Source organism: Nicotiana sylvestris, chromosome 4 (assembly GCF_000393655.2).
Source record: "Nicotiana sylvestris chromosome 4, ASM39365v2, whole genome shotgun sequence".
Lineage (NCBI taxonomy): Eukaryota > Viridiplantae > Streptophyta > Magnoliopsida > Solanales > Solanaceae > Nicotiana > Nicotiana sylvestris.
This window is the reverse complement of record NC_091060.1, coordinates 147,423,214-147,451,197: the sequence shown is the minus strand read 5'-3', so window position 1 is coordinate 147,451,197 and position 27,984 is coordinate 147,423,214. Positions and strand designations below refer to the sequence as shown.

At 34.3% G+C, this 27,984-nt stretch overlaps 3 protein-coding genes across 3 annotated transcripts; 2 read left to right on the top strand and 1 right to left on the bottom strand.

Annotated features, from left to right (window-relative positions):
• Positions 1-4,378: 4,378 nt before the first annotated feature.
• LOC138890313 (uncharacterized) lies at positions 4,379-5,062 on the bottom strand. Its single transcript, XM_070173688.1, has one exon. The coding sequence runs from the start codon at positions 5,060-5,062 to the stop codon at positions 4,379-4,381; it is 684 nt and encodes a 227-aa protein (XP_070029789.1).
• A 12,369-nt stretch (positions 5,063-17,431) lies between these two features.
• On the top strand, positions 17,432-18,136 carry LOC138890312 (uncharacterized). The gene has a single exon (XM_070173687.1). The coding sequence runs from the start codon at positions 17,432-17,434 to the stop codon at positions 18,134-18,136; it is 705 nt and encodes a 234-aa protein (XP_070029788.1).
• Positions 18,137-23,185: 5,049 nt separating this feature from the next.
• LOC104211860 (1-aminocyclopropane-1-carboxylate synthase 3) lies at positions 23,186-26,132 on the top strand. The gene is made up of 4 exons (XM_009760998.2): positions 23,186-23,326; positions 24,183-24,314; positions 24,712-24,872; positions 25,163-26,132. The coding sequence occupies exons 1-4, from the start codon at positions 23,186-23,188 to the stop codon at positions 26,130-26,132; spliced, it is 1,404 nt and encodes a 467-aa protein (XP_009759300.2).
• The last annotated feature ends 1,852 nt before the right edge of the window (positions 26,133-27,984 follow it).

The window sequence follows — 27,984 nt, the reverse complement described above, 5'->3', positions numbered from 1 at the left end:
ATGCTACGGTTAATTTAAACTAGTCCAAAATCTTCTAAATAGTAGGCAATCATATCATTTATTCACTGTACTATTCAATTTTCTTAACCTTGTATATAAGTTTATTACTGTCCATAATGTCTTTTTTTTTGGAATTTAAATTTCTAATGCCCAATGGAATCTCATAAACACATAAATCGAGATTAAAGAAATCCACCGAAAAATTAAAGAAGAATCAAAGACAGGGAAACTTGACCTCTTTGCATCGAAGGATACTTTCACTGAAAGCTGCTATATACATTCAATTCTCCTTCCTTCGAATTGTAAATCTTACATCCAAAAGATAATATTTTCTTCACTCTTGCTTGTCAATTTTGTTGGCGTCTAATTTTGTTCCAGTAACTACTCTCTTTTGTTTCTTTAAGTTTGAAGTTGGTTCTCCCAATCCCTAACTCCCTGTAATGCCTTAATAAGGTGGGCCTTGGCCCATGTAATTCTTTTGTTTTTTTCTCCTTTTTATTACTTATTAGGCTAATGACTTAAATATCCCAACTTAGGTATAGAGTATTACAGCTTTACCTCTTGATTTCACCATCAATTCGCTCGTATCTAGCCACAAGTTACTTAATTACATCAATAAACGCTAAATGAATCAATGCTAATGCATGAAAATAAGTTTTCCAAAGTTTTACCCAAATAGTCAAAAATCGCCCCGGGGTCCACATGGTCAAAGCCCGAGGTTCGAACCAAAAAACGATTACTCATTCCCCCATGAATCCAAATATGTAATTTGTTTTGAAATCGGACCTCAAATCGAGGTCCAAATCCCCAATTTTTGAAAAACCTAGGTTCTACCCAAAATAGCCAATTTCCCCCATGAAAATCATTGATTTTCAGTTGAAATCATGTGAAAAGATGTTAAAGATTGAAGAAAACTAGTTAGAAATCACTTACAATCGATTTGGAGAAGAAGTTGTCTTTGAAAATTCGCCCTAGAGTGTTTTGGTTTTGAAAGAGTGTGAAAAATGGTTGAAATGCGTCTAAGTTATGAATTTACAGGTTGCAAGTGTCGCAATTGCGACCAGGGTTCACAATTGTGAATCCAGACTTCTGCTAAGCTCGCATTTGTGAAGTCGCTTTTGCGAACAATGTGTCGCATTTACGTCGACTGGCTCAAAAGGGGAAACATCGCATTTGCGATAAATTCCTCGCATTTGCGAGGTAGGCTGGCCTGGGCTATTTTTGCATTACTGACATAGCCTTTGCATTTGTGAGCCAGGCTTCGCAAATGCGAAACCTGCAGGCCTGCACTGAAACAGCTGAAGCCTGCAATTTCTCAAGTCCAAAATCCACCCCGTGGCCTATCCAAAACTCACCCGAGCCCTCGGGGCTCCAAACCAAACATGCACACCAACCTAAAAACATCATACGGACTCGCTCGTGCATTCAAATTACTAAAATAACATCAACAACTATGAATTTAGCATCAAAATCATGAAATTTTTTAAGAACTTCAAATTTTCCAATTTTCTCAAATATGGTCCGATTCACGTCATTTTAAGTCCGTTTCTTACCAAATTTCACAGACTCATCTTAAATCACCTATAAGACCTGTACCGGGCTTCGGAACCAAAATTCGGGCCCGATACCAATGGTTTTAAACATAAATTCTTTTCTTTACCTCATAATTAATTCAACAAAATAAATTTTTTCAAAAATTCATTTCTCGGGCTTGGGACCTCGGAATTCAATTTTGGGCATACGCCCAAGTCCCATATTTTCCTATGGACCCTCCGGGACCGTCAAATTATGGATCCGGGTCCGTTTACCCAAAATATTGACCGAAGTCAACTCAAACCCATTTTAAAGGCAAAATTCATCATTTTCATAGATTTTTACAAAATAGCTTTCCGGCTATGCGCTTGGACTATGCACGCAAATCGAGGTGAGACAGAAAGAGGTTTTTAAGGCCTCGAAATGCAAAATTTATTTTTAAAACAAGTGATGACCCTTTTGGATCATCACAGTGTAGCCCTTAGCAACTAGTCTGGCTTTGAACCTTTCTACTGAACCATCTACATTATATTTAATTTTGTACATCCATTTGCACCCAATGGGAATTTTACCAGAAGGCATATCGACTACTTCCCATTTGTGATTTTGCTCAAGAGCCACAATTTCCAATTGCATGGCTTTGGCCCACCTAGCATCCTTACTAGCTTGAGAGAAAGAGGAGGGTTCGATATCAGAAGAAAAAGAAGCAAAGAATGACCTAAAGGTGAGGGTAGGTGAGAATAAGAAACAAATTGTTGAATGGGATAGAAAGAGGAAGAAGAATTAGTGGGTAAGGGAGGATGTACATAATCAGTCAACCAGATAGAAGATCTGGTGACCCTTCCTGATCTTCTAGGTTGGTCAGGAGTGGTAGTAACAGGAGTAGTAGAGGTAGGAGAAGGGGTAGGAGAGGTTGGCATATTGTCAGGTAAGATAGTAGGTAATGATAGAGCAGGGGAGATAGGTGAAGGTGAAGACTTAATGGAAGAAACTGAATAAAGGGAAGGAATAAGTATGGGGTTGAGAGAAGGTTCGGGATGGAAAGGAGAAGGAGGAGATACTTTGGAAGGGAGGAAATGAGATCTGGGGAATTTGAAGGGAAAAATATGTTCTTTGAACACAACATCTCTATTGACAAAAAATTTCCCAGATTCAATGTCATAAAGCCTGTAACCTTTTCAATGTAAAGAGTATCCCATGAAGATAGCAGGCCAAGACTTGGCAGAAAATTTATCACAGTAATTGGATCTTGTGGCATAACACAAACATCCTAAAGTTCTCATATGATGCAGGTTAGGAGGATGACCATGGAACAACTCATAAAGAGTCTTTCCATTCAAAACACTACTGGCAGTTTGTTAATGATATAGGTTGCTGCTAGAATACACTCACCCTAGTATTTTAAAGAAATGTGGGCTTGAAATCTTAAAGCTCTACTAACTTCAAGAAGGTGTCTATGTTTCCTTTCCACTACCTCATTCTGTTGGGGGTGTGTATACAACTACTTTTATGTATAATCCCTTTGGATTTGAAAAGAGTGGAACAAGTGTATTAAAGAATTCATAACCATTGTCTGATCGAAAGATTTTAACTTTGGAGGAAAATTGGTTTTCAATCAATTGAAGGAAATCATTTAGAACAACAAAGACATTACTTTTGACTCTTAACAAGAAGGTCCAAGTCATTCTAGAGTAATAAAATATCTAAAGCCACAATGAGTACAAACTCTATATGGACCCCAAACATCCATATGTACCAACTCAAATGCAGAAGTAGACTTAGAAGTACTAATAGGAAATGGTAATATAGTTTGCTTAGCTAAAGGACAAATTGGACAATTATAATCAATAGATTTTGACAAATGATTTCTAATTGCAGGAATTTTTAGTAAAATATTCCGTGGTGCATGACCAAACCTTTGATGCCACAAAACATTTGAGTTATTCTGAAGAGAGGAAGACAAACACTTGGAGATAGGAGTTACAACAAGTGTGTAAGGATTGAGAATGTACAACCCATTTTTTTCACTACCAATCCTCTTCACCTTGCCACTAAAGAGGTCCTGAAACAGACAGAAATCAGGATAAAAAGCTACTAAACACTTTAAATCCTTAGTGTACTTGGAGACAGACAACAAATTATATTTGAATTGTGGAACATATAATACATTGTCTTGAACTTGTGAATTGGGCAAGGAACAAGACCCTGAATGATGATTTTAGTACTATCTCCATTAGGTAAGTGTACAGAATTGGAAATAGAATTAGAGGGTATGGATTGTGATTGGGAAAAACATATGCAAAGAGGAAGCCATATGATTTGAGGCTCCAGAATAAATTATCCAACAACCATAGTTAGTAATGGATTTACCTACCATATTAGTTGTCTCATTTGCAGTCGACTCTGCCATATTTGCCATCTCTATTACAACTGATCTTTTGTTCTTGTCCAGCAACATAATTATCTGTTGATATTGATCATGGATAAAGATAGGTGCAGATGTTAAACCTCCTGTTTGTCCCATGCCTTTTGTCCCAGCAGTATACATCTCCTCTTGTGCCTTCACATTTGCATTGTGTGCCATTGCTGGAGCACCATTGTAGCCTCCTCTTCTCCTACTATTGTTATTAAACTTAGGCCCCGTTGGATAACCAATCAGCTTGTAGCAATTCTCTTTTGTGTGACCTTTCATATGACAATAGTCACACTGTACGTTCCCATTCCTCCTAGGCCTTGTATTGGAGGCATTGATCGATATCATAGCACTGGATTCTCCATCCATAGGTGCACTCCCTAGGATTCTAGTTTGCGTTCCCAAGTTCCCACTCAATCTCTGACTTTCTTCCTAGATCAACATTGAATAAGCCTGATCAATTGTGGGCGTAGGATTCATCATCAGGATTTGGCTCCTTTGTGGCGCATATGTATCATTCAACCCCATCAGAAACTTCATCAATTTTTGTTGGCGTAGAAAAACAACAAATTCTCTAGATTTTACACAATCACACCCACGAAACGGTATAATTGACTCAAACTCAATCCATAGATCATTTAACCTTGAGTAATAGATTGAGATACTCGATATTCCTTGGGCCAGACTTCCAATTTCTCTGTTCATGTGATACACCTTAGTTGCATGCACTTTGTCAAACCTTTCTTTAAAGGCTTCCCAAACCTTGTGTGCATTTGAGGAGTAAACAATACGTTTCCTAAGCTTTTGAGCCACTAAACTCATGATCCATGACTGTACAATGGCATTACATCGATCCCACTGGTGCAACTTGAACGGATATGCTTCATATTTCTCCCTAGTACAGGTTCCATCAATGAAATCTATTTTGTTCTTCACTAAAAGTGACATTTTCATAGAGCGATTCCATTCCGAGTAATTCTCTGTTCCGACCAACAGTTGAGGAACCAGCGCAATCCCCGGCGTGTTTGAGGGATGAACGAACAACGGATCGTTGCAATCGAGCAATTGACTGTTTGCATGTGAAGTTCCGACTCCAGTTTGTGAAGAATCACCCATCATCGCAACAAAATGTCAATACTCAGAAATTAGGGCTAGAGAAAAAAGATCGAAGAAGAGAGAACTTGATTTGGAGAAATTGAGAAGAAGAGAACGACCAGCAGCTTGAGATTACAGATCGTATTCGACCTGCTCTGATACCATGTCAAAATCAAGCTAGATCTGCCATGGATATGGAGGCAAGATCTAGTGAGAAGGGATGAAATACAGAGAGTAACATAGAGGATCAAAGAGAGAGAAAAAATTATATTTCTTTTCTTTCTTACATAACTGCTCTGTACAAGAGTGTGTTTTTGATATATACAAAACTACTAACTAATAGACTATTCTAGAAATGTACATGTTAAATAGCATATTGTACAAACACCCTCAACTAGACTTTATATCTCTACAACCTAATAGTGTAAAAATTCTTTACAACTGTCCAAAAATATTTTTTCCTTTGGCTGGGATTTTTTTGGGGGGAGGGGGCGCTGGGGGAGGGAGTTGTTTAGTAAACGAATAAAATGTTCTTGTGGGTTTTGTCCTAAGGGCTGGGGTGAACAATGAGTTATGGTGTAACGTGGGCATCACGTTACATGTTACCAAATGAAGTGCCTCTAAGGACCCAAAGATCTTAGAATGATGGTTTTAAGGGTGCATTGAAGAACCCTAAAACGACGCTCTCACATGACTATTCTTAGTCTTTGCATTCACAATTGCCACATGATCTCCTCCCTACAACATTTATTCCCAACACTTTTATTGGTATTTTGTTGTCTCCGTGTGATCTATAGATCACGGGTTTGATTAGTAGAAGCAACCACACATACTTACATTAAGGTGGACTATTTACATTACATCCCTAGGGGTGCGATCTTTCTCCAAATCTTACATGAATACGGAATACCTTATGCACCGGACTGCCTTTATACTTCTAGAGGAGTGTGTTAATTGGGTCGATCATTTAAGTACTAATTCCCTGAATTAAACATTAAAGCATATAGTAACAAAGATAGTATATAAACTAGGGCATATATGTTGTTAAGTGTTAACCATATTCCTAAATAAATATATATATACGGCATTGAACAATAATATAGACATTGATGAATATGCGTAGTTATAAATGACTTGAAATATCGTGTTAGTATTAAACTTGATTTGTTCAAAGATGGGAAGGAGAGGAAAATGCTGGCCGTTGGTTATTCATTTTCTTCATTTGTTGAAAGTAGAAATTCTCCTTTTCATTATCATATTGTATGTGAGCAAGGAAAAGACAATAGAAACTTGTTGTTCAACTGTAGAAACTTTAAAAGACAGCGACTTGTGAGTTCTCTGCTTTTCTATCAAAGTCTCTTTTATCTCATTTTTCTATCCCGCGCGCGTTACTATAATTCTGAAAACTTATTTTAATCATTGTTTCCAAAAATGACAGTAAATTAATCTATCTATATATATATATATATATATATATATATATATATATATATATATATATATATAAAGGAATTCTTTACCATATATAATTAGCATTATGGTTAAGCCAAGTAGCAAGCTAATAAATGCCAATAGTATATGAGAACTTTATTCTATATTTTACTATGTTAAGCAAATAGAAAAACATACATACATACATACATACATATATATATATATATATATATATATATATATATATATATATATATATATATATATATATATATATATATATACACACACACATACATGCACACACATATACATATAAAAAATTGAACATCAATTAAAGTATAATTTTGGCTTTATAGATAAAGTTTTTAAATTTGAAAAAATTTCTTTTGTTATCATGTTATTATACTTAATTAGGTTAATGATCATATACAATCATGTTAGGAATTAATCTATCATTGTTTCCAAAAATGACAGTAAATTAATCTATCTATCTATCTATCTATCTATATATATATATATATATATATATACTATAATTCTGAAAACTTATTTTAATCATTGTTTCCAAAAATGACAGTAAATTAATCTATATATATATATATATATATATATATATATATATATATATATATATATATATATATATATATATTAAAGGAATAAAGTTACCATATATAATTAGCATTATGGTTAAGCCAAGTAGCAAGCTAATAAATGCCAATAGTATATGAGAACTTTATTCTATATTTTACTATGTTAAGCAAATAGAAAAACATACATACATACATACATACATACATACATACATACATATATATATATATATATATATATATATATATATACACACACACATACATGCACACACATATACATATAAAAAATTGAACATCAATTAAAGTATAATTTTGGCTTTATAGATAAAGTTTTTAAATTTGAAAAAATTTCTTTTGTTATCATGTTATTATACTTAATTAGGTTAATGATCATATACAATCATGTTAGGAATTTTTTTAAATACTACTTCGTCTCTGGCAAAAAAGAAAAAAAACTACTACGTATAACTATAAAATCCTTCCACATTTAAAATCATATAACTATAGTACTTTAAAATATTATAGCTAGATGGAATAAAACGAATTTCTTTTAAAATAAATGTAATATATTAGCTAAAAGATTAAGAGATACTAAAAAGGCGCACACATCTATATTTATCCAAATAACAAAAAAGAGTTTAAAAATCGAATAAAAATTTACTTACATATATAATGAAGTAAACCTACATGCTGAAGAAAGAAACATCACAAAAATCCATCTATATTCAAAAATAGTTATTTCTTTCTTTGTTTTTGAAGAATATTTATTTGAAGAATCGATTTGTATAAATAGACATCAAACAAATAAGAAAACTTTGGCTATACGATTACTATCATTAATTTCAATTTAGCACCTTCTAGAAATTGAAGGTTATAAGCAAGCCAACATCGCAAGGGTAAAATATTTTTTCGTTGAAGAATATTAGTTTTGAATCAGTATATTATGTGAAAGGTTTTTTATTTCTCGAATTCAACAAGAGGGATATTGGTTTCTAATTGAATAGTTTCTATAGCGATTTTCAAGTGTGACAAAAAGTATATTTAAAAAATTGGTATGACATGATTTTTTTTAAAAAAAATATAAACAAATTATTTCGAAATGAGAATTATTTTTAAAATACAATTTAATTTTAAAAATAAAAAGATAAGATATTTTTGAATTTTAGTAGAGAGTTTTTAAAATTATTATAATAAAATTCATATCATGGATAAAATCAAGAAACCGAAATCATATGGAATATTTATATAAATATCCGGCCAGATTAATTATTTATTTTTTATAGCTAATATAAATAGATAATATGCCGACACACATGATTATACACATATTATATATGAATTATATATAAATTACGCATCATTCAATATTTTAATTTAAGCGGTTGGGTGAGTACCTATTTAGGTTGATTAGATAAAGCCAAAAGAAAAATATGAAAGAATTTCAACCAAAAACTAAAAATATAAATAAAGTTCTTATGTAGACTATTTCAGTTAAAACTCATCCTTTTATAACGATTAAATTATTTATTGTAACAAAATAAAGAATAAGATAAAATAAAATAAATATAGAAAAATATATATGAAAAATCTAAAAATCAGAAATAAGAGATGACAACGCATTTCTTTTTCTATTTCATCTTTGTTGAGTATAAGAAATTTGGAAACTAATCTCATCGACTTCAAATATTTTTTTAACTAAAATACATAGATTATAATAATTTACATTGTGTGTCATTTTTAAAAAATCACTATTACTAACAAACTTCTATGATATTCGAATTTGAATTTAAATGCAATTTGAGTAGTTTCCATTGAAGTTAAGCCAAGTATAGCGTCGAGAAAAAATTACTTGGCAATTTTAAGACAATATATGCAATGTTATATAATAACAATCAACTAATTCAACATTTAATGAACAAAAAAAACTGTATATATAGGGTATTCAAAATTTAAAATCTGTGGCTAGAGATATCGACAAACTCAAAATGGAGTCATATTCAAATAAAGTTTCACCAGCTAAAGAATCATTTAAATTTTTAGATAGCCGATTATAGTAAATTTTAAATTAAGGATAATATCTTCACTTGCATTATTATTAATATAATCATTATATATATATATATATATATATATATATATATATATATATATATATATATATATATAAAGTTTTAGAAATTAAAATTTTAAAATTGAAATATTTTTTTAAAAGATAACAACATACCAAATAAGAGTTCAAGTCATAGTAATAGAATCACGTCGTAACCAAAGAATCGTTCATATTGTACCAACATTTATGCTTTGCCATAAATACGAGTTATTATTTCTCTTTATGGCTATTTTTAGGATCTAATGAAACCAATGAGAATGGTGCAAAAATAAAATATTACTACAAGATTTGAGAAAATGTTAGTTTTGAATTAAAGAATAATTTTGAATTTATACATAAACTTTTAAAATTTGAATTAAAATTTAAAAAAATTATCTTTTGATATCATGTTATCATACTTAATTCGGTTAATAATCATATGCAATCATGTTAGGAACTTTTGTTATCTTTTCTAATTATTTAAATACTACTTTGCCTCAGGCAAAAAAAGAAAAAAAAACTACAGCATATAACTATAAAATTCTTTCACATTTAAAACCCTAAAATATAGTTATTTAAAACACTATATCTAAATTTGAATAAAGCAATTTTTTTTTAAAAATAAATGTAATATATATGACACATCTATGTTTATCCAGATAACAAAAAAGAGTTTAAAAAACGAATGAAAGTTTATTTACATATTTAATGAAGTACATATACATGCTAGAGAACGAAACATCACAAAAATTTGTCAATATTCAAAAAAAAGTTATTTTTTCCTTTTTGAAAAATGTTTGTTTGAAGAGTCAATTTATATAAATGGACATCAAACATATAACAAAATCTTGGTCGTACAATTGCTATCATTAATTAATATATAAAGATTAACTATAATTATCTGGACAGTTTAAATTTTAATGTTATTTACATATAATTCAAATAACTCAGATATCTAACATGGTTAATATCAAAAATAAAGATGGAGTCATACTGTAAAAAAAATTCACTGGCTAAAGAATTTTTTAAATTTTTTATATAGTCGACTAAAATGAGTTTTGAATTAAGGATAATATTTTCACTTACATTATTATAAAAATAATTATTATTGTAAATAAAGTTTTAGAAACTGAAACTTTAAAATAGAAATATTTTTTGAAAGATATCAACACACCAAATAAGAGTTCAAGTAGTAGTAAAAGAGTCAAGTCGTATCCAAAGAGACCTTCATAGTCTCAACCTTTAGCTGATTTGCCATAAATATGAGTTATTATTTTGCTTCCTGACTATTTTTTAGGATCCAATGACACCAGCGAGAATTCTACCAAAAAAAGAAAAGTATAATTATAACTAGGAGATTTGAGCAATGATTATTTTTTTTCATGTAATGTTTCTTAATTAATATTCAATGATTATCTATATTTATCGAGAATGTTTAAAATTTAAGATTATTTACGTATAATTCAAATAACTCAAATATTTGACATGATTAGTGTCCGCGCATCCGCACAAATGCTAATACTAGTTGTTTTTTAATACCCCAAAAACTGAACGTCAAGAATTTGCCAATATTGTTGAAACATGACTTGTTTCCTTAGTTCCAAGTGTCAAACGGTGGATAATTTTGGTATATTATCCAGCACCGGCCACTGCGTGGTATCAAATTATCGAGCTGAAGTCTTGTCACAGAGACTTTAAAAACTGATCAGTTTATCAGAGCACTGAGGATAAGAGGAAAAAGAGGCCAGAATTCATTGTTGAATAGTTGTCGTTCCTTGTTTGGGTAACATTTTCTGGTGTGTTTTGGTGAAATAAAGGGTTTAAATCCATGAAAGAATAATAAGTTAGCTGAAAAAATGGGGCCAACAGGGAAAGTGACACAGTTCTGTTTCAGAGAAAGGCCCTCTCCCCCCATTGAGCCAAAACAGGTTTTGCTTATATGGACCACCATTGGAGCATCCATGGGAGCAGGACACGTCACTCGACAAAAGCATTATAATTTTGATTTAAGCTATATATACAATAACATTTATATTACTGTTCCCTCTTTCCCTCCGGTAATCTTATTATTTTGTTATTGTTATTGATTGTTCCTACTGGTTCTTTTTCTTCTTTCTTTGAGTCGAGGGTATCGGAAACAATTTCTCTACCTTTACAAGGTAGTGACAAGGTCTGCGTATACACTCAGAGGCGGATTTATGATTTAAACTCTATGGATTTAGCCTTTAAGATTTTTAGCATTGAACTTATTATATTTTTAAAGCTATGGGTTCAAATCTACTATTTGTTGCAATTTTAGTACATTTTGCACATAAATTTATGCTCCGCATTGAAAGTTATGAGTTTAGTTGAACCCGTCATCAATATGCTACATACGCCCAGGTATACACTATCCTCTCTGATCTCACTTGTGAGATTATACTAAGTTTATTGTTGTTGTTATTGTATACTAACAATGTAATAATTTTTTACACTATAAATGTAATTTAACGTGTTATAGTATGTTATTTGCTATTTATCGTACGTTGCCAATTAAAATTACGAAATAAAAATACATTCGTTACCTTTTAAGGTGATATAACCGTAAAATATATATAATGTCAATACATAGAACTTAAACCCTAACAATTTTCACTTTAGAACTTCCAGAAGCACTGTTGATGAACAAATATACCGTTGAACATAGTATTTTAGTCGGCAAAATACATACTTTACCCATTGACCTTGTACTCAAATCCCTCTTACACACTTGTTAAATACAGGAATATTATTACACATCAAATCTTTTAAAACTGTGTCAATTACACACTTCTTTTGTCATGTATCACACGCGTGTATTACACATAAAAGAGGCGCGTGAAAACTAAAAAATTCATCTGAAATTAAATTTTTTAATTTTTTCCTTTTTTTAACTATTTCCTTTTTAAATTAAAGGAAAAAATATAACCCATGTCTTCTTCCCCAATCCCAAACCTGAGCGTTTCCTCCCCCCCCTCCCTCCCCCTCCCATTTCGTCTTCTTCCCTAACCCCGTCCTAATTTTGTCTACTCCCTCATATTTCGCCTTTCCAACCCCCATGACTAAAAAGTAAGAAGAAAAAGAAAATGAAGAAGAAAAGAGGAGCAATTGGGTCTTGTAAAAATCATCATTATTGACATTTCGAAAAAGCTTGAAATTTAATCGGAGCTTGTTGATTTTGGTGTTCCATGACCTAGAAAATTAGTTTGAATTCGTGATTATTGTTGAGTAAAAATTTACTAAAAATATGCTGAAAATTTGGTGATTAATTTTGATAAAATTAAAAAAACACCATTAACAAGTTTGAAGCTTTCGGTTTGAACTTGAATTTGAAATTTGTATAAGGATTTGTGATGAATATTGTTAAAATTTTTTAAAAATTGTCAAAGAGTTGAATCTGTAGTTAGGGAAGAAGGTGCTTGTGGTGGAAGGGTTGGTGGTAGTATTGTGGTGGTGGAGAAGATGGTGGGGTTGGGAAGATGAGGAGGGGTTTTCTTTTCTGTATTTTTTTCTTAGGAAAGATGAGGAGAGGGGGTGGGGTGGGGGGCAGAGATTTTTTCCCCTCATGTTACAGTAAGCATGCTGATCTCGAACTTGAATATGCAAAGGATCGACATAAGCTTTGTCCGGATGGTGCAACATTGATTTCAGGGTAGCCAAAGCATCGGCGAAAGTTTTTCTTCTTCTTTTTTTTTTCCGATTTATAACACATGTCAGATGTTGATTGGCGCGTGTAATAACAATATTTAAGCATATCAGGTCAAACACTGAAGCGGTGTGTAATTGACACACTTTTAAAAGTTTTGGTGTGTAATATTATTTCCGTATTTAATAGGTGTGTAAGAGGGATTTGAGTACAAGATCGATGAGTAAAGTATATAATTTGCCTATTTTAGTCATATCTTCTTATTACTTTCCTAAGTTACAATGAAAATCTGTTATGATGGAATTAAAATTTTTCTCCGAAACTAAATTGTTTTTTAAGGTGAGAATATAACGGGTTTATGATTTATGAATACTGAGGATGAAATAATGAATAAGGTGAGATTGGTATGAAATTTGCATCTTACGCTCAATTTCTATAGGAAGAAGTTGTACGCATTAAATTGTATTCCAAACTCAGAAAAATGTTATATGTTCTTTAAAAGACTTCTACAGAGAAAATGACATGTGGGTCCTAGGTGTTTGGTACTGCTTGAGATACAATTATTTTAGAAAATGATTTAATTGATATACATAGACAAATGTACCTCGCAACCTTTAAATTTGGCTTATTCCATACATATCTGAGCTATTTTTTTCTCTCATTTATTCTTTATACTTGATTATTTGGTAACTTCGATCCTTCTGATCAATCTTATCTGACCAAACTTACCTGATGAAGGTATATAGAGCCATGCCCTGTCATGTGAACTTTTTGTCCACGTGAATCTTTTAAAATAAAATATTTTATTACTTTTTTAATTCATCAATTTTTCCGATCATCTTTTATCGGACTAAAATTGTAAAAAAGACATGTCTAGAGCTCTATTAATATTTAGGCTAAAACTTTTGTCAGAGGAGGGAGGTCCGAGGTATTATCCCTATTTAATTTAACACACTGTAACATGTTACTTATCGTATTTTTCAGGATACGAACACAATATTTTCAATAGTTATTTTTTAGTTAACCATATAATGACAATATACTATTAACATATAAAAGTTATACTCATTGAAAAATAGAAAACAAACACATAATAAAAAATTGACCGTGTTGTATTTGGCTCCTGCTTTCTAGATCGATGTAAATTTAATATAAACCGTGTTAGCCACGTGCTGATTATGATAGATTATTATAAGCAGCGGAAGCAATTTCAATATCAAAATCACATATAATCTAGACAACTAGTACAAATAGGATTTCACGGATTAGCTCTTGAAGCGTGAACATGGCTCTTTAGTCATGCGAGCCTTCAGTTTCACATCGTCTCGTTGAAATCTCCACCACCCGCACGATCACGATCTCCGAACGTTCCACGGTCTTCTGCTGTGTTACCCAAATAATATCCGAAAATAGTAATTTCGTGTGGGCGAAATTTTCTAGGAAAAAGGCTGAAAAATTCGGTTACTCTCTAGTACTCCCCCTAGGTGGAAAACCTTAAGTATTTATAGCACAAATTTTAAGGGTTAAAAACCCTTTTCAAAACCTATTGGGTTTTCTTTTCCACCAGAAAAAGGAATCCTTTATTTTCTATTATTTAGGCACAGTAGGGACCACATAATTTAATTAACAAGGCTTCCAATTATGGAATTAATTTATAATTTTCGAAATCAATATCCATCATAATTAATTACGAATTATTCCACTAAAAATCCGTAATTACACTCCTTATTCAATTTCGAAATTCATCCATTAAATCTTATTTAACTCCACATGTTAAGATTTAGATACTAATCAACTAAATTAAATTACTGACGATTTAATTTATTGATTATTTCCTTTAGACTTTCGCTTAACTTATTTCATGTGTTGGATACAAAATTTATAAGCTTTCATAAATGTGTATCATCAATCTCTAAACCGAGATATGGATTCCATCAACTAACTATTATTTCGCCAATGTACATTATTATTATCTAATTTACCAGGCATATTGACTCACGAAAGAATCTCGCCTTTTAATAATCAAAATAATAATAATGTAACAGCTAACAATAATTATATCAAGATTAAGAGTATAAGTACATTTAATGGCTAGAGAGTTTATTTTATTAAGTCAGTATAAAATACTTATCTCTACTTGGTCCGTTCAATACATACAAAATATACTAGCGCAAGAAGTTAGAATTAAACCATTCCCATAATCAAGATAAATTATATTTAATCTTGTGCTACAATCATTCCTGATGGTTTGTCCAATTCCATCATTAGATTGTGAACTCAAACTTTATACTTATAAGAACCGATGATTTAATCTTTCGTGTATAAGCTAAACTTTACACACTAAATCATCTACTATATAAATAAAAGACACAGACTAATATATGATCTATTTAAAACTTTATTAAAACTGAATAAATAATTATTTCATAATAAATACTATATCTAAACCAAACCCATAGTTAATAGTATATATCCCAACAATCTCCCACTTAGACTTTTAACCATGACAATTATTAGAATATACTATATCCAAATGCATGGTTAATAGTATATGCCCCAATAGATCATATATTTATGATTCCAAACTAAGATATCATATTATCACCAATTAAAAACTTCAAGTATAAGCCCAATAGGAAGGTGTTTGAAGATAAAATTATTTTAATTGGTAACAATAGGCTAAGGACTTGAGAAAGAAGAATTTATTTTGGTGAAGTGTGATGACCCGCCTTGTTATCATGCCACATAGGTACCATTTGGCATATATTAATGTTATGTGGAGGCTTACATAAGAAGAAGGCTAGCATTTGTGAGAAGATTCTACAGAGGTATGGACATTTCCTTAGGAAGAACCTAGATCCTTATGGATTTGCTAAAAAAGTCCTTGGAATCTTTTAGGCTTGTAGAGAATTCTAGAGAAAACCCTTATCTTGTAAATATCAAGGACTTGTATTAATTAATATTTACACACTAGCCCCTAGGAGACTAGTATATAAAGGGGGTCACTCATTTGTAATTCACCAAGCAAATAATTCAAGTTCTCTTTAATACAAAGCTTTTTTTAACAATTCTCTTGTACTCTTTCTTCCATTCTCTTAGCGATCTTGAGTGTAGTAAGACTGACTTGGCATAGCAAGAACGTGAGTAAGTTGTGCAAGATCGTGAGCGAGTTGTCAAGTGCCGCACGTGTACTTAGTTAACAACTAAGGACGTGACAACGTGGTATCAGAGCGAAGGTTTCAACTAAGGGAATGGCGAACGATGGAGAAATTAACGTTGCCAACACCCAAGCCAACGTCATCCAGGATGCTGCTGGCAAGAGCGGCCGTAGCAAAAAGAGGAATGCCACCAACAAGAGCCAGGAGATGCCACCTGAGGTTGTGTCAAACGAAGGGCTTACATCCCAAGAACCATCTGCCACTGAGACGAGCGAGGATGAAATGGAGGTCCTTCCAGAGGACGTCTCGCTCGGTAAAGAGTGGGTGATGAAGATGAACGCGGGGATGGACACCGTGGAGATCTTTGGCCAACACTTGGGGAAGGTGGAAGACACCCTTAACGTTCTTGAGGGGAACACTCTTGAAGAGATTGAGAGTATCCGAAATGACTTATAGGGACGTACACAGACTGAGATGGAACTAAGGCAAACCATCACCGCCTTATAGTGCAGACTCATGGAGGCTTTGAGTACTATCGATGCTATGAAGGCAAAGATAGAGTCACTCGAAGAACATGTCAATGCTGGCGTGACCGAGGTAGCCAACAATGTTGTGGTGACGAGGGAGGCCAAGATCGAGGCTCCCAAACCCCCAGTGTTCAAAGGTGTTCGTGATGCACAAGTGGAAAACTTCCTTTTGGCACTTGGAGAACTACTTCAGGCACGGCAAAGTGAGGGACGACGAGGCTAAGATCAACACTACGGTATTGTACCTCTCAGAGACTGCCATGCTATGGTGGAGAAGGAAGATGGCCGACGTGGATAAAGGTCTATGTACTATTAGCACATGGGATCAGTTCAAAGCGGAGTTCAACCGACAGTTCTTTCCAAACAATGTCTTGTATGAGGCAAGGCGCAAGCTTAGGGAATTAAAGCAAACAGGGAGCATACGTAACTATGTCAAGGAGTTCACTACCTTTATGCTTCAAAACCCCAACCCGATCAATGATGACTCGTTGTTACATTTCATGGACGGGTTGCAAAATTGGGCTAAGCAGGAGTTGCAATGCCGACAAGTCACTGATATAGACCAAGCCATAGTGGAGGCCGAATCATTGATAGATTTCAGGTATGACAAGCACGACAAAGGCAATGACAAAGAGTCAAAGGTTAACAATGTCAAGGAGGGGGAGACCGTGGCAAAGGCTAGGAGATACAACAACGATACTCCAAAACTCAAGATTTCAAAAAGTCGAGTGGCCGTCAGGGCTACACCGAGAATAAGGCACAGGTTGAGAAGACGGGATGCTATATATGCGGAGGGCTACATGGCTTCAGGAATTGTCCTGACCTCAAGAGCCTCAGTGCCATGGAACGTGAGGAACAACCACAAGGAGAGAGTCTGGGAACCGCACAGTTGAGTATGATCAGATTATGTAGTGCTGTCATGAAGCAAACTATCCAACCTATCGAGAATGGCAATCAGTACGTGGATATCACCATCAATAACAAGCCCGCTCGTGCAATGGTGGATACTGGAGAAAATCATAATTTCGTGATTGAGGCTGCCGCAAAGAGACTAGAATTGAAGCTTTCTCTAACCAACTCTCGCGTCAAGACCGTGAATACCGAGATACAGAATGCTCATGGGGTAGCTAATGGAGTTGGTGTCAAATTAGGAACTTGTAAAGGTATGAAAAGCTTTACCGTAACCGCGATGGATATCTTTGACATCATACTGGGGCAAGAATTCTTTAGACATTGTCATACTTTAATCGACCCCTACCTCCAACGTCTCTTGGTTATAGAGCGAGAAGGAGCTTGCATGGTACCTACAGTGACTATGCCATACGGACAGATCCAAGCACAACTCTCAGCTATGCAGGTTGTCAAAGGGATCAAGATGGGGGAGCTGATGTTCGTGGCAACCATTGCAAGTCTAGAGGAATACAAGAATTTTCAAAAGACAATGCCGCCTTGCATAGAGAAGTTGCTTGAGGAGAACAAATATGTCATGCCCGAGGAGTTACCTAAGCACTTGCCGCCTAGGCGAGAGGTGGATCACAAGAATGAGTTGGAGCCAGGGACTAAGCCACCCGCATTTGGCCCATGTCGTATGGTACCGCCCGAGCTGGAGGAGCTCAAGAAATAATTGAAAGAGTTGCTGGATGTTGGTCACATTCACCCATCAAAGGCACCTTTCGGCGCACCAGTATTGTTCCAGAAGAAGAAGAATGGATCACTGCACTTGTGCATAGACTCCCGAGCACTTAATAAGGTTACAGTAAAGGATAATTACCCGATCCCGCTCATTGCTGATTTGTTCGATAGACTTGGGCAAGCCAAGTACTTTACCAAGGTGGATCTTCGAAAGGGCTACTACCAGGTTCGCATTGCGGAAGAAGATGAGCCAAAGACAACATATGTGACGAGATATGGAGCCTTTGAGTAGTTGGTGATGCCCTTCGGCTTAACCAATGCACCGGCCACATTTTGCACCCTTAAGAATAAGATTTTTCATCCCTAACTTGATCAGTTCGTGGTAGTCTACCTAGATGACATAGTCATCTACATCAACACCTTGGAGGAACACATGGAACACTTAAGGAAGGTTTTCCAAGTCTTGCGGGAGAACGAGCTATACATCAAGAGAGAGAAGTGCGAGTTTGCACAATCAAAGGTGCACTTCTTGGGCCATGTCATTAGCAATGGCGAGCTACGCATGGACGAGGCTAAGGTACATACTATCCAGGAGTGGGAGGCACCCATTAAGGTAACTGAGTTGAGATCCTTCCTTGGCCTTGTTAACTACTATCGTCGGTTCATCAGTGGATACTCAGCAAAGGCCGCACCATTGACTGAGTTGCTAAAGAAGAACAAGCCATGGGTTTGGATGGAGCATTGTCAAAAAGCGTTTGAATGCCTTAAGGCAGCTGTAACAAAGGAGCCAGTCTTGGCATTACCTGACTTTGCCAAGACATTTGAGGTGCACACAGATGCCTCAGACTTCGCCATTGGGGGTGTCCTGATGCAGGATAAGCATCCCACAACATTTGAGAGCCTCAAGTTAAATGAGATGGAGCGGTGGTACACAGTGCAAGAGAAGGAAATGACTGCCATTATGCATTGCCCTCGTACATGGAGACATTATTTGCTCGGGTCGAGGTTCGTGGTCAAGACTGATAATGTGGCTACTAGCTACTTTCAGACATAGAAGAAGATCACACCAAAGCAGGCTAGGTGGCAGGATTTCTTAGCCGAGTTTGATTATGCGCTGGAGTATAAGCTGGGAAAAGGTAATGTTGTAGCCGATGCCTTGAGCCGGAAAGCCGAGCTTGCTGCAATCACTTCAGCGAGATAGGACATTCGGTAGGCTATAAAAGAAGGCATGCAGCATGATCTAGCAGTCGGACAACTTATCGAGTTAGCTAACAAAGGCAAGACAAGACGGTTTTGGATAAAAGGCGGCCTACTACTTACCATAGGTCGGCGGGTCTATGTTCCTAAGTTTGGAGACATTAGACGATGGATCATAAGGGAGAGTCATGACACAATGTAGGCTGGTCATCCAGGTCAACGTCATACTAGGGCCTTGGTTGAGTCAGTCTACTATTGGCCATGCATACAAGATGACATAGAGTGCTATGTGCAGACTTGTCTTGTCTGGCAACAGGACAAGGTTGAACAACAACAACCCGGAGGACTTTTGGAGCCACTACCAGTTGCAGAGCGTCCATGGGAGAGCGTGACTATGGACTTTATCACTTGCCTACCGAAGTCTGATGGTTATGGTACTATTATGGTGGTTGTGGATAGATTTTCTAAATATGCCATCTTCATGCCCGCCTCACCGGGTTGCACAGCTAAGGAAGCCGCCAAGCTATTCTTTAAGAACGTGGTAAAGTGTTGGGGCTTACCAAGGCATATCATCAGTGATCGAGACCCCCACTTTACTGGGAACTTTTAGAGAGAGTTGTTCGACATACTTGGCATGGAACTGCACTTTTCTACTAGTTTCCACCCACAGACGGATGGACAAACGGAACGGGTTAATGTTTTACTAGAATGCTACTTGAGGCATTATGTAAGCGCGCATCAGAAAGATTGCGCAAAGCTCCTAGACATCGCCCAATTCTCTTATAACTTGCAGCGGAGTGAGTCTACTGAGTGGAAACCATTTGAGCTAACCACAAGCCAACCACAAACTCCACATTCATTACCAGCCGCCTTCGAGGGAAAGAGTTTGGGGGCTTATCATATGGCCAAAGTATGGGAGGAGCAGCTCGATACTACTAAGTCCTACTTGGATAAGGCAGTTAAGAAGATGAAGAAGTTTGCGGACTGTAAGCGGCGTCCCACATACTATAGAGTTGGGGACATGGTCATGGTAAAGTTTAACCTAAGACAGTTCAAGGCACTATGTGGCATGCATCAGAATCTGATTCGCAAGTATGAGAGGCCATTTAAGATCGTCGCCAAGGTAGGAAAGATCTCATACAAGCTTGACATGCCATCGTATCTTAAGATCTACCCTGTCTTCTATGCCAACATGCTTAAGCCATATCATGAATATAAGGATGATCCGAGTAGGGGCCAATCAAGTCGAGCGCCAATGACTATCACCGCCTCGCATGATCAGGAGATTGAGGCTATCATAGATTACCAGGCTAGGCGAAAACAAGGGCAAAAAGCCACTGTTATGTTCCTCATCCATTGGAAAGGGCAATCACCGGAGGAGGCTACGTGGGAACGATATGAAGACTTATGGCAATTCAAAGATAAGATCCGAGAGTTTATGCAGCAGCATTGCCCCGTGGTCGTCGCAATATTGGGTGGGGGAGAGTGTGATGACCCGCCATGTCATCATGCCACATGAGCGCCATTTGGCATATATTAATGCCATGTGGAAGCTTACATAAGAAGAAGGCTAGCATTTGTGAGAAGATTCTAGAGATGTATGGACGTTTCCTTAGGAAGAACCTAGATCCTTATGGATTTGCTAAGAAAGTCCTTGGAATCTTCTAGGCTTGTAGAGAATTCAAGAGAAAGCCCTTATCTTGTAAATATCAAGGACTTGTATAATAATTAATATTTACACACTAGCCCCTAGGAGACTAGTATATAAAGGCACTCATTTGTAATTCACCAAGCAAATAATTCAAGTTCTCTCTAATACAAAGCTTCGTTTAACAATTCTCCTGTGCTCTTTCTTCCATTCTCTTAGCGATCTTGAATCTAGTATAGCTGACTTGGCATAACAAGAACGTGAGCAAGTTGTGCAAGATCGTGAGCGAGTTATCAAGTGTCGCACGTGTACTTAGTTAACAACTAAGGACGTGACAACGTGAAAGGTCTCATTTTTTCGAGTATCAAAACAATAGACAAGTGAGACACGATTAAAAGTTGGACCGTTGGATTGGACATACAAAAGAAGTGCCTGCCTGCTGGTTCAATGAAAAGTAGAGAATGTAGAAAAGTTTTCCTTTTAAAAAGAGCGTTACTAATTTCATATACTTCATCAACACTGGCTTTTGTGTTTGGTCTGCACTATACGAAGGTAAATAATGCGCTTAAAAAGATTTGACCTCAGTCCTCCTATCTTGTACTATAATCGACCTAGTAAATAGACAAGGAATCAAGGGTGTGTTTGGTACCATCGAAAATATATTTCTGAAAAAATAAGTGATTTTCTTACTTATTAGGTAGCAGAAAATATTTTTTGAAAAATATATAATTTAGGAAAATACTAGGCGAGACGAATGACGGGAAGGATGGTAGGTCAGGGTCTACGGGCCGTGGTGTGGGGATAGGGAGTTGGAGCCTGGAGGGTGGGGTGAGCGTGGGTGTGGGGTGTGGTTGGGGAATAGGATGGTGGAGGTTAAAAAAGAGTTTTGGAAATATTTTCCTTTATACCAAAAAAGGAGAATATTTTTCTTTTGAAAATATTTTCCTTTATATTTAAACCAATAAATATGAGAAAATTAAAAAATATTTGCCTTTATGCCAAACACACCCTAAAGCTTCCTACATTTTCCACATTTTTGTTTGTTTAGAAGAATTTCAGTGTAAAGTAGATTGCATAATTGTAACATAGGGACCATGGTAACATAGAAATTCTTTATTTCGGGGAGCACTATTTGGGAAAGAAGACATGGTGGGGCTAATTGGTCGCTAAAGAACCCTGACAAAGGGAAATAAATTTTATTTCTTTGGTTTTTCTTAGCTTTCCTTGAATAAATGTTACCGTAAAAGGTGTTGCAATGAAAAGAACTTCTCCTTTATTTTTGCTCGTTATAAACCTTGGTATTTCAATTGACACTCATATACACCTGACGTACGTGATCATATTTTGATAGAAGATGGTAATCCAAACCAGTAGACAGTTGTATACTAATAAAAGCGTTATTGAATACATATAGTAACACCACCTCGAAATATGTTGTCTGAATACAAGAAGAGAATATATATGAATATGGCATTATGTGAAACAATTGAGAATTTAGAGTTTAATTTTTATATACATGCTAATAATTTAAATTTAATTTCATACTATCAGATCACCTAGTTAATAGATAATTGTAAGTAATTATTCATAATAGATAGATCTAGTAATTATCAGGAAAATACAAAAATAAGATAGATAGTCTGCTACAACATGTGAGATTTCACTATCAATGTAAAACTTTATATATATGCGTGTATTTCAATTAAATCCTTGATTTCATGTGCGTGTATATATACGTATTCATACACACATAAAAGTTAAAACAATAATGGGAGAAGCTCAAACTTAAAATAGAAAGCAAGCTAGGAAGTTGTATTTAATGTAGGAAAAGTCGGTTGAGTGGTGAAACTAAATTTTGATTAACAAATTCATTTTTTATTCATAGAGACTGAAAACAGTAGAAGTTTTGTATGGGAGCTAAGAAAGAAAAAGTAAAAAGGAATTGATCACGTTAGTCAAAGTAATAATGAGAACCATCCACCAATAGAAGACTACTGTCGGGATATTTTTTCCATTTGCAAACTTAGGCTTATAAATATATGAGATCGACATTGCAATACCTACTCAAAGTAGCTTCTTCTCTCTCTAGATCTCCCTTCATCTTCCACTCATATATAACAACAAAATTCCTCTAAATTAACTTACTTAGGCATTTATTGTTATATGGATAGTGATAGGAGGGATTGCCACTTGAACATGTTGTCCAAAATGGCTATGTGCAAATCACACGGGCAAGACTCTTCCTATTTCATAGGATGGCAAGAATATGAGAAGAACCCTTATCATCCCATTCAAAATCCTTCTGGTATTATTCAGATGGGTCTTGCTGAGAATCAGGTACGTACATTAATTTAGTATATACGACATATATATCCTTATTATCTACATACACTAAACTCTACTTTTTTTTTTTTTTTTTACTTTCTAATATTTTTCTTAATTAAAAATTCAAGGTTGAAATGTATATGTGATATTGCTATAAAGTGGATTTTATTTAATGATAACATTATTAATCAACAAAAAAATGAAAATTCTTAAAAGATGAGATTAATTTAGAAGCCCTTATTTATTAGTTTTAAATATAGCATGCAGAATTCCATTGGTCTAATTTGGGACCTTTGGATAGATTTTTACTTTATTTGACAAATATATCAAGATAAAAAATAAAAAAGGATCCTTAGATTTATCTATGACCTTGAGATGTATGAGTTGAAAATCTCACACGTGCGGTCATGTAATTTCTAATTTCCTTCATAAAGAGATATTATTCTACACACAAAAATGGTGGTGATCGAGAATACAAATGCATGAATAATTGTAGAGTAATTGTTCGATGATTGAAATATTTACAATGGCGTACAATATTCTATATAGATTAGTTACTTTAGTATCATGACAAATTTTGTATGATCGCCCCAAAAGATAAAGTTAAGGAATAATGTGCTACTTTTGCTAATATCCTATATCTCTTGACGCTTGTTTTAAAAGGCTGGCTTTTGCTTCATGTGGCATTGACAAATACCAACAAAAAAGTGTTCGATTGAAACAGTAGGCGGACCTCATGTCTGGAATAACATGCATAACCTTTTTGTTGTTTATAGTTTTATTTTCAATTAGGAAACGTGAGTATATATCTTTTGAATCTCTCATACGTAACCTCATATTTTTCCTTTTTTCCCCTAATCAAACACAGCTCTCATTCGATCTTCTTGAATCATGGCTCACAAGAAACCAAGATGTAATCCAGTTTAGAGAAAATGGAGGATCTATGTTCAGAGACTTGGCTCTTTTCCAAGATTATCATGGATTGCAGGCTTTCAAGAACGTAATTTTCTTCCTTTTATTATACGGTCATGAAACTTCTCTATAACACCGCATTTATTCCGATATTTTTTGGTTGCTATAGTGAAGTGATGTTATATATAGATAACATATAATAATAACATAACATGAGAAACTAGTTCTAAAGAAATTTGGCTGTTATAGGAGAAACACTGTTATAAAGGATTATTGTTATAGAGAAGTCTGACTATAAATACTCTCTTTTTAAATTACGCTTGGACGTTTTAAGAGTCAGGATATTGTCTTTACTATTTTACGTAATCTGAAGTTATTTTCACGTGCTCCGGATTAGTACTCTATATATAAATTAATGGTCTATAAATTTCCTGCAGTGTAAAATGAGAAAAATACTTATCTTAATAAGCTACTACATTTTTCAGGTACTAGTGTCATTCATGGGTGAGATCAGAAGAAGGAAAGTAAAATTTGATCCAGAGAAGCTAGTACTCACAGCTGGTTCAACTTCAGCAAACGAAACCCTCATATTTTGCTTAGCTGAACCTGGAGAAGCTCTCCTTCTTCCAACTCCTTATTATCCAGGGTAACATGAAATTAATTAGTACTAATTAATCCATTAGTTTGAAATAAATTAATAAACAACTAATTTAACCATCAGTGTAATTTAACATGTTATAATAAGTTTTTCACCATTTATCCAAGATTATATTATCTATCAATGAATTATTATTATTCCGTAGTCATAGAAATTAACTACAGTATCTTTTAAATGATCAGATGATGTAAATAAAACTTAAAACTAATGACTCTTTACAAATTCTATATTAAACCATTATTCTGATTTGCATTTCTCTTTGCTATATATGATGACAGGTTTGATAGAGATCTAAAATGGAGAACAGGGGCTGAAATTGTACCCATACACTGCTACAGTTCAAATAACTTCAGAATAACTGAGTCTGCCCTTGAAGATGCATATGAAGAAGCCCAACGACTTAATTTAAGAGTCAAGGGTGTATTTATCACAAATCCTTCAAATCCACTAGGGACAACCATGTCACGAGACGAATTAAACAATCTTATCACCTTTGCCATGGCCAAAAATATTCATATAGTTAGCGACGAAATATACGCTGGAACAGTTTTCGATTCGCCAAAATTCATAAGCATAATGGAAGCTTTAATTGACAGAAAACATGAAAAATCCAAAATGTGGAGTCAAGTTCACATTGTGTCAAGTCTATCAAAAGATCTAGGTCTACCAGGTTTCAGAATTGGGATGATTTATTCAAACAATGAAACTCTTATAGCTGCTGCTACAAAAATGTCAAGTTTTGGACTCATTTCATCTCAAACTCAGTATCTACTATCTAAAATTCTTGGAGATAAAAAATTTATAAAACGTTACATTAAAGAAAACAAGAAAGGATTGAAAAAGAGGAGGGAAATGCTTGTTTCCGGGTTAGAGAATAGTGGGATTGAGTGTTTGAAAAGTAATGCTGGATTATTTTGTTTTGTGGACATGAGGCATTTGCTAAATTCAAACACATTTGAAGCAGAAATGGAACTGTGGAGAAAAATACTACTAAGTGATGTTGGTTTAAATGTGTCTCCTGGATCTTCTTGTCACTGTAGTGAACCTGGTTGGTTTAGAATTTGTTTTGCAAATATTGCCGAAGAAACTCTTGATCTCGCGATGCAGAGGATTAATGATTTTGTCAGTTCTATGAATCTTCAACGGCGACAGCTGATCGCGGCGGCGTCGGCGTCTAGCTCAAGGAGGAGGACACTTGCGAACTGGGTTGTTAAGTTATCTTCAGGTGAAGGAAAAACATATCGTTGAAGGATGTATTAAATATGCTCTATTATTCTAGTATTTGGTAATTTGAGAGTTGTAGTATAGCTAGGGAGCATATATACTCTTCTGTAGAGTTCTTTCTTATTATTGTTCTGTAGATTTATATATGGTGATGTTTCAGAGATGGTCAGCTCACTTGGTAGCTTTCATGTTTTATGTCCGTTTTCAAATACTATAATAATATATTGTCTTCGAACTTTTTAATTTTGATTATAAATTTAGATATAGTTTCTTTATGTTTTTTAAAATAAAATTTATATTTTTGAAAACTGCATAAAAAAGTATTATAAATTACAATAATAAACAATTCAAATATTCAAAAGGACGTATAAAAAGATTGCGGTGTAAGAAAAACTCGTTTGATTATCTCGGACATTTCCGAGCCTACTAGAAAAAGAGGAACAAATCAGAGAGTTGTTGAGATTGAGACATTGATATAACTATAAGGAGGAAAAATATTTATTCTTCTCCGGTTTGCATTCAAGTAAAAGAATGCAAGACAAATATCTTAGATATAAACTATCACTTACTTTATGAGTAATCATTATGTTAGTAGACACAAAGTTAATTTGTTGTAGAAATTAACTAAACATTGTATGTAGCATATTGTTATTCAACTAACTACGCACTTATTTTAAAAGTAGTGGTAGGCATATAATTTTATTGGAATTAATTCCGTAAAATAATTTGAACTATATTTTTTTTTGTTTCCCATCTGGTGTTCGGTATCCATATTGGAGCCGACTATATCCGGATTTGCGCAGGGTAAGGCCCCATTCGGGGGGTAGCGCTCCCTACTAAGAATTTTTCCATACTCAGGGCTCGAACTCGAGACCTCTAGTTAAGGGAGAAGCAGCCCCATCCACTGCACCACATCCTTTGGTGGTAATTTGGACTATATTTTAAATTCAAGATATATTAGTTCAAATAAATTTATTAGGCTAATATAATTGGATTAATTATATAAGTCCAACATATATGGATTAAATAAAGAGGAATTTTCAGAAACCACTAATGTTTAGTGACTATTAACTTCCTATAGCTACCGTATACATAGTTACTTCATATAGCTACTATTCAATTGTTACGGTAGTGTATCCGCACTGCTATATTCATGAATACAGTAGCAAAAATCGCGTAAAATCAGGGCAGTCCAGCTGCACGCGCATGTATTCACATGTATTCGCGCCATGTATCCATGAATACAGTAACGACAATCACCTTAAAAGTAAGTATGTCCAGCTGTTTAATAACGGAAATAATATCAATTAGCATGATACACTCCATATATAACTCAACAAAATCAATTCTAACATGCCTCATTATCAACCCAATTAATTAGAATGATTTTTCAGTTGTATATAACTGTTGTATTTAACTTTTATATTTAGTGTGTTTCAATATTTGTTTTTTACTGTTCCATGCATTAGTTTCAGTGTTTGTATTTACTGTATTCGCTATTTTGTATTCAGTGTATTCAAATGTATTTGTATTAATAGTATTTTAGTTATTTCTAGTACATGTTATTACTGCTGTATTCAGTATATTTCATTGGTTGTATTCATTGTATTTCTATTTGTATTTAGTGTATTTTACTGTATTTCAATATATTTTAAAATTAAATATATTTACTATTTATATTCTGTTCTATTTAAATGTTTGTATTTAGTATATTTCAATATTTATATCTTGTATTCATGCATATTATATGTGCAGTATGCGTGAATACAGGTGTATTCAGCTGTATTAAAAAATACAGACCTTTGAAATATAGGAAAAAAATGTATTTTTATAAAAATATAATGTGTTTGAGTGAATTTTTACAGAATATAATATA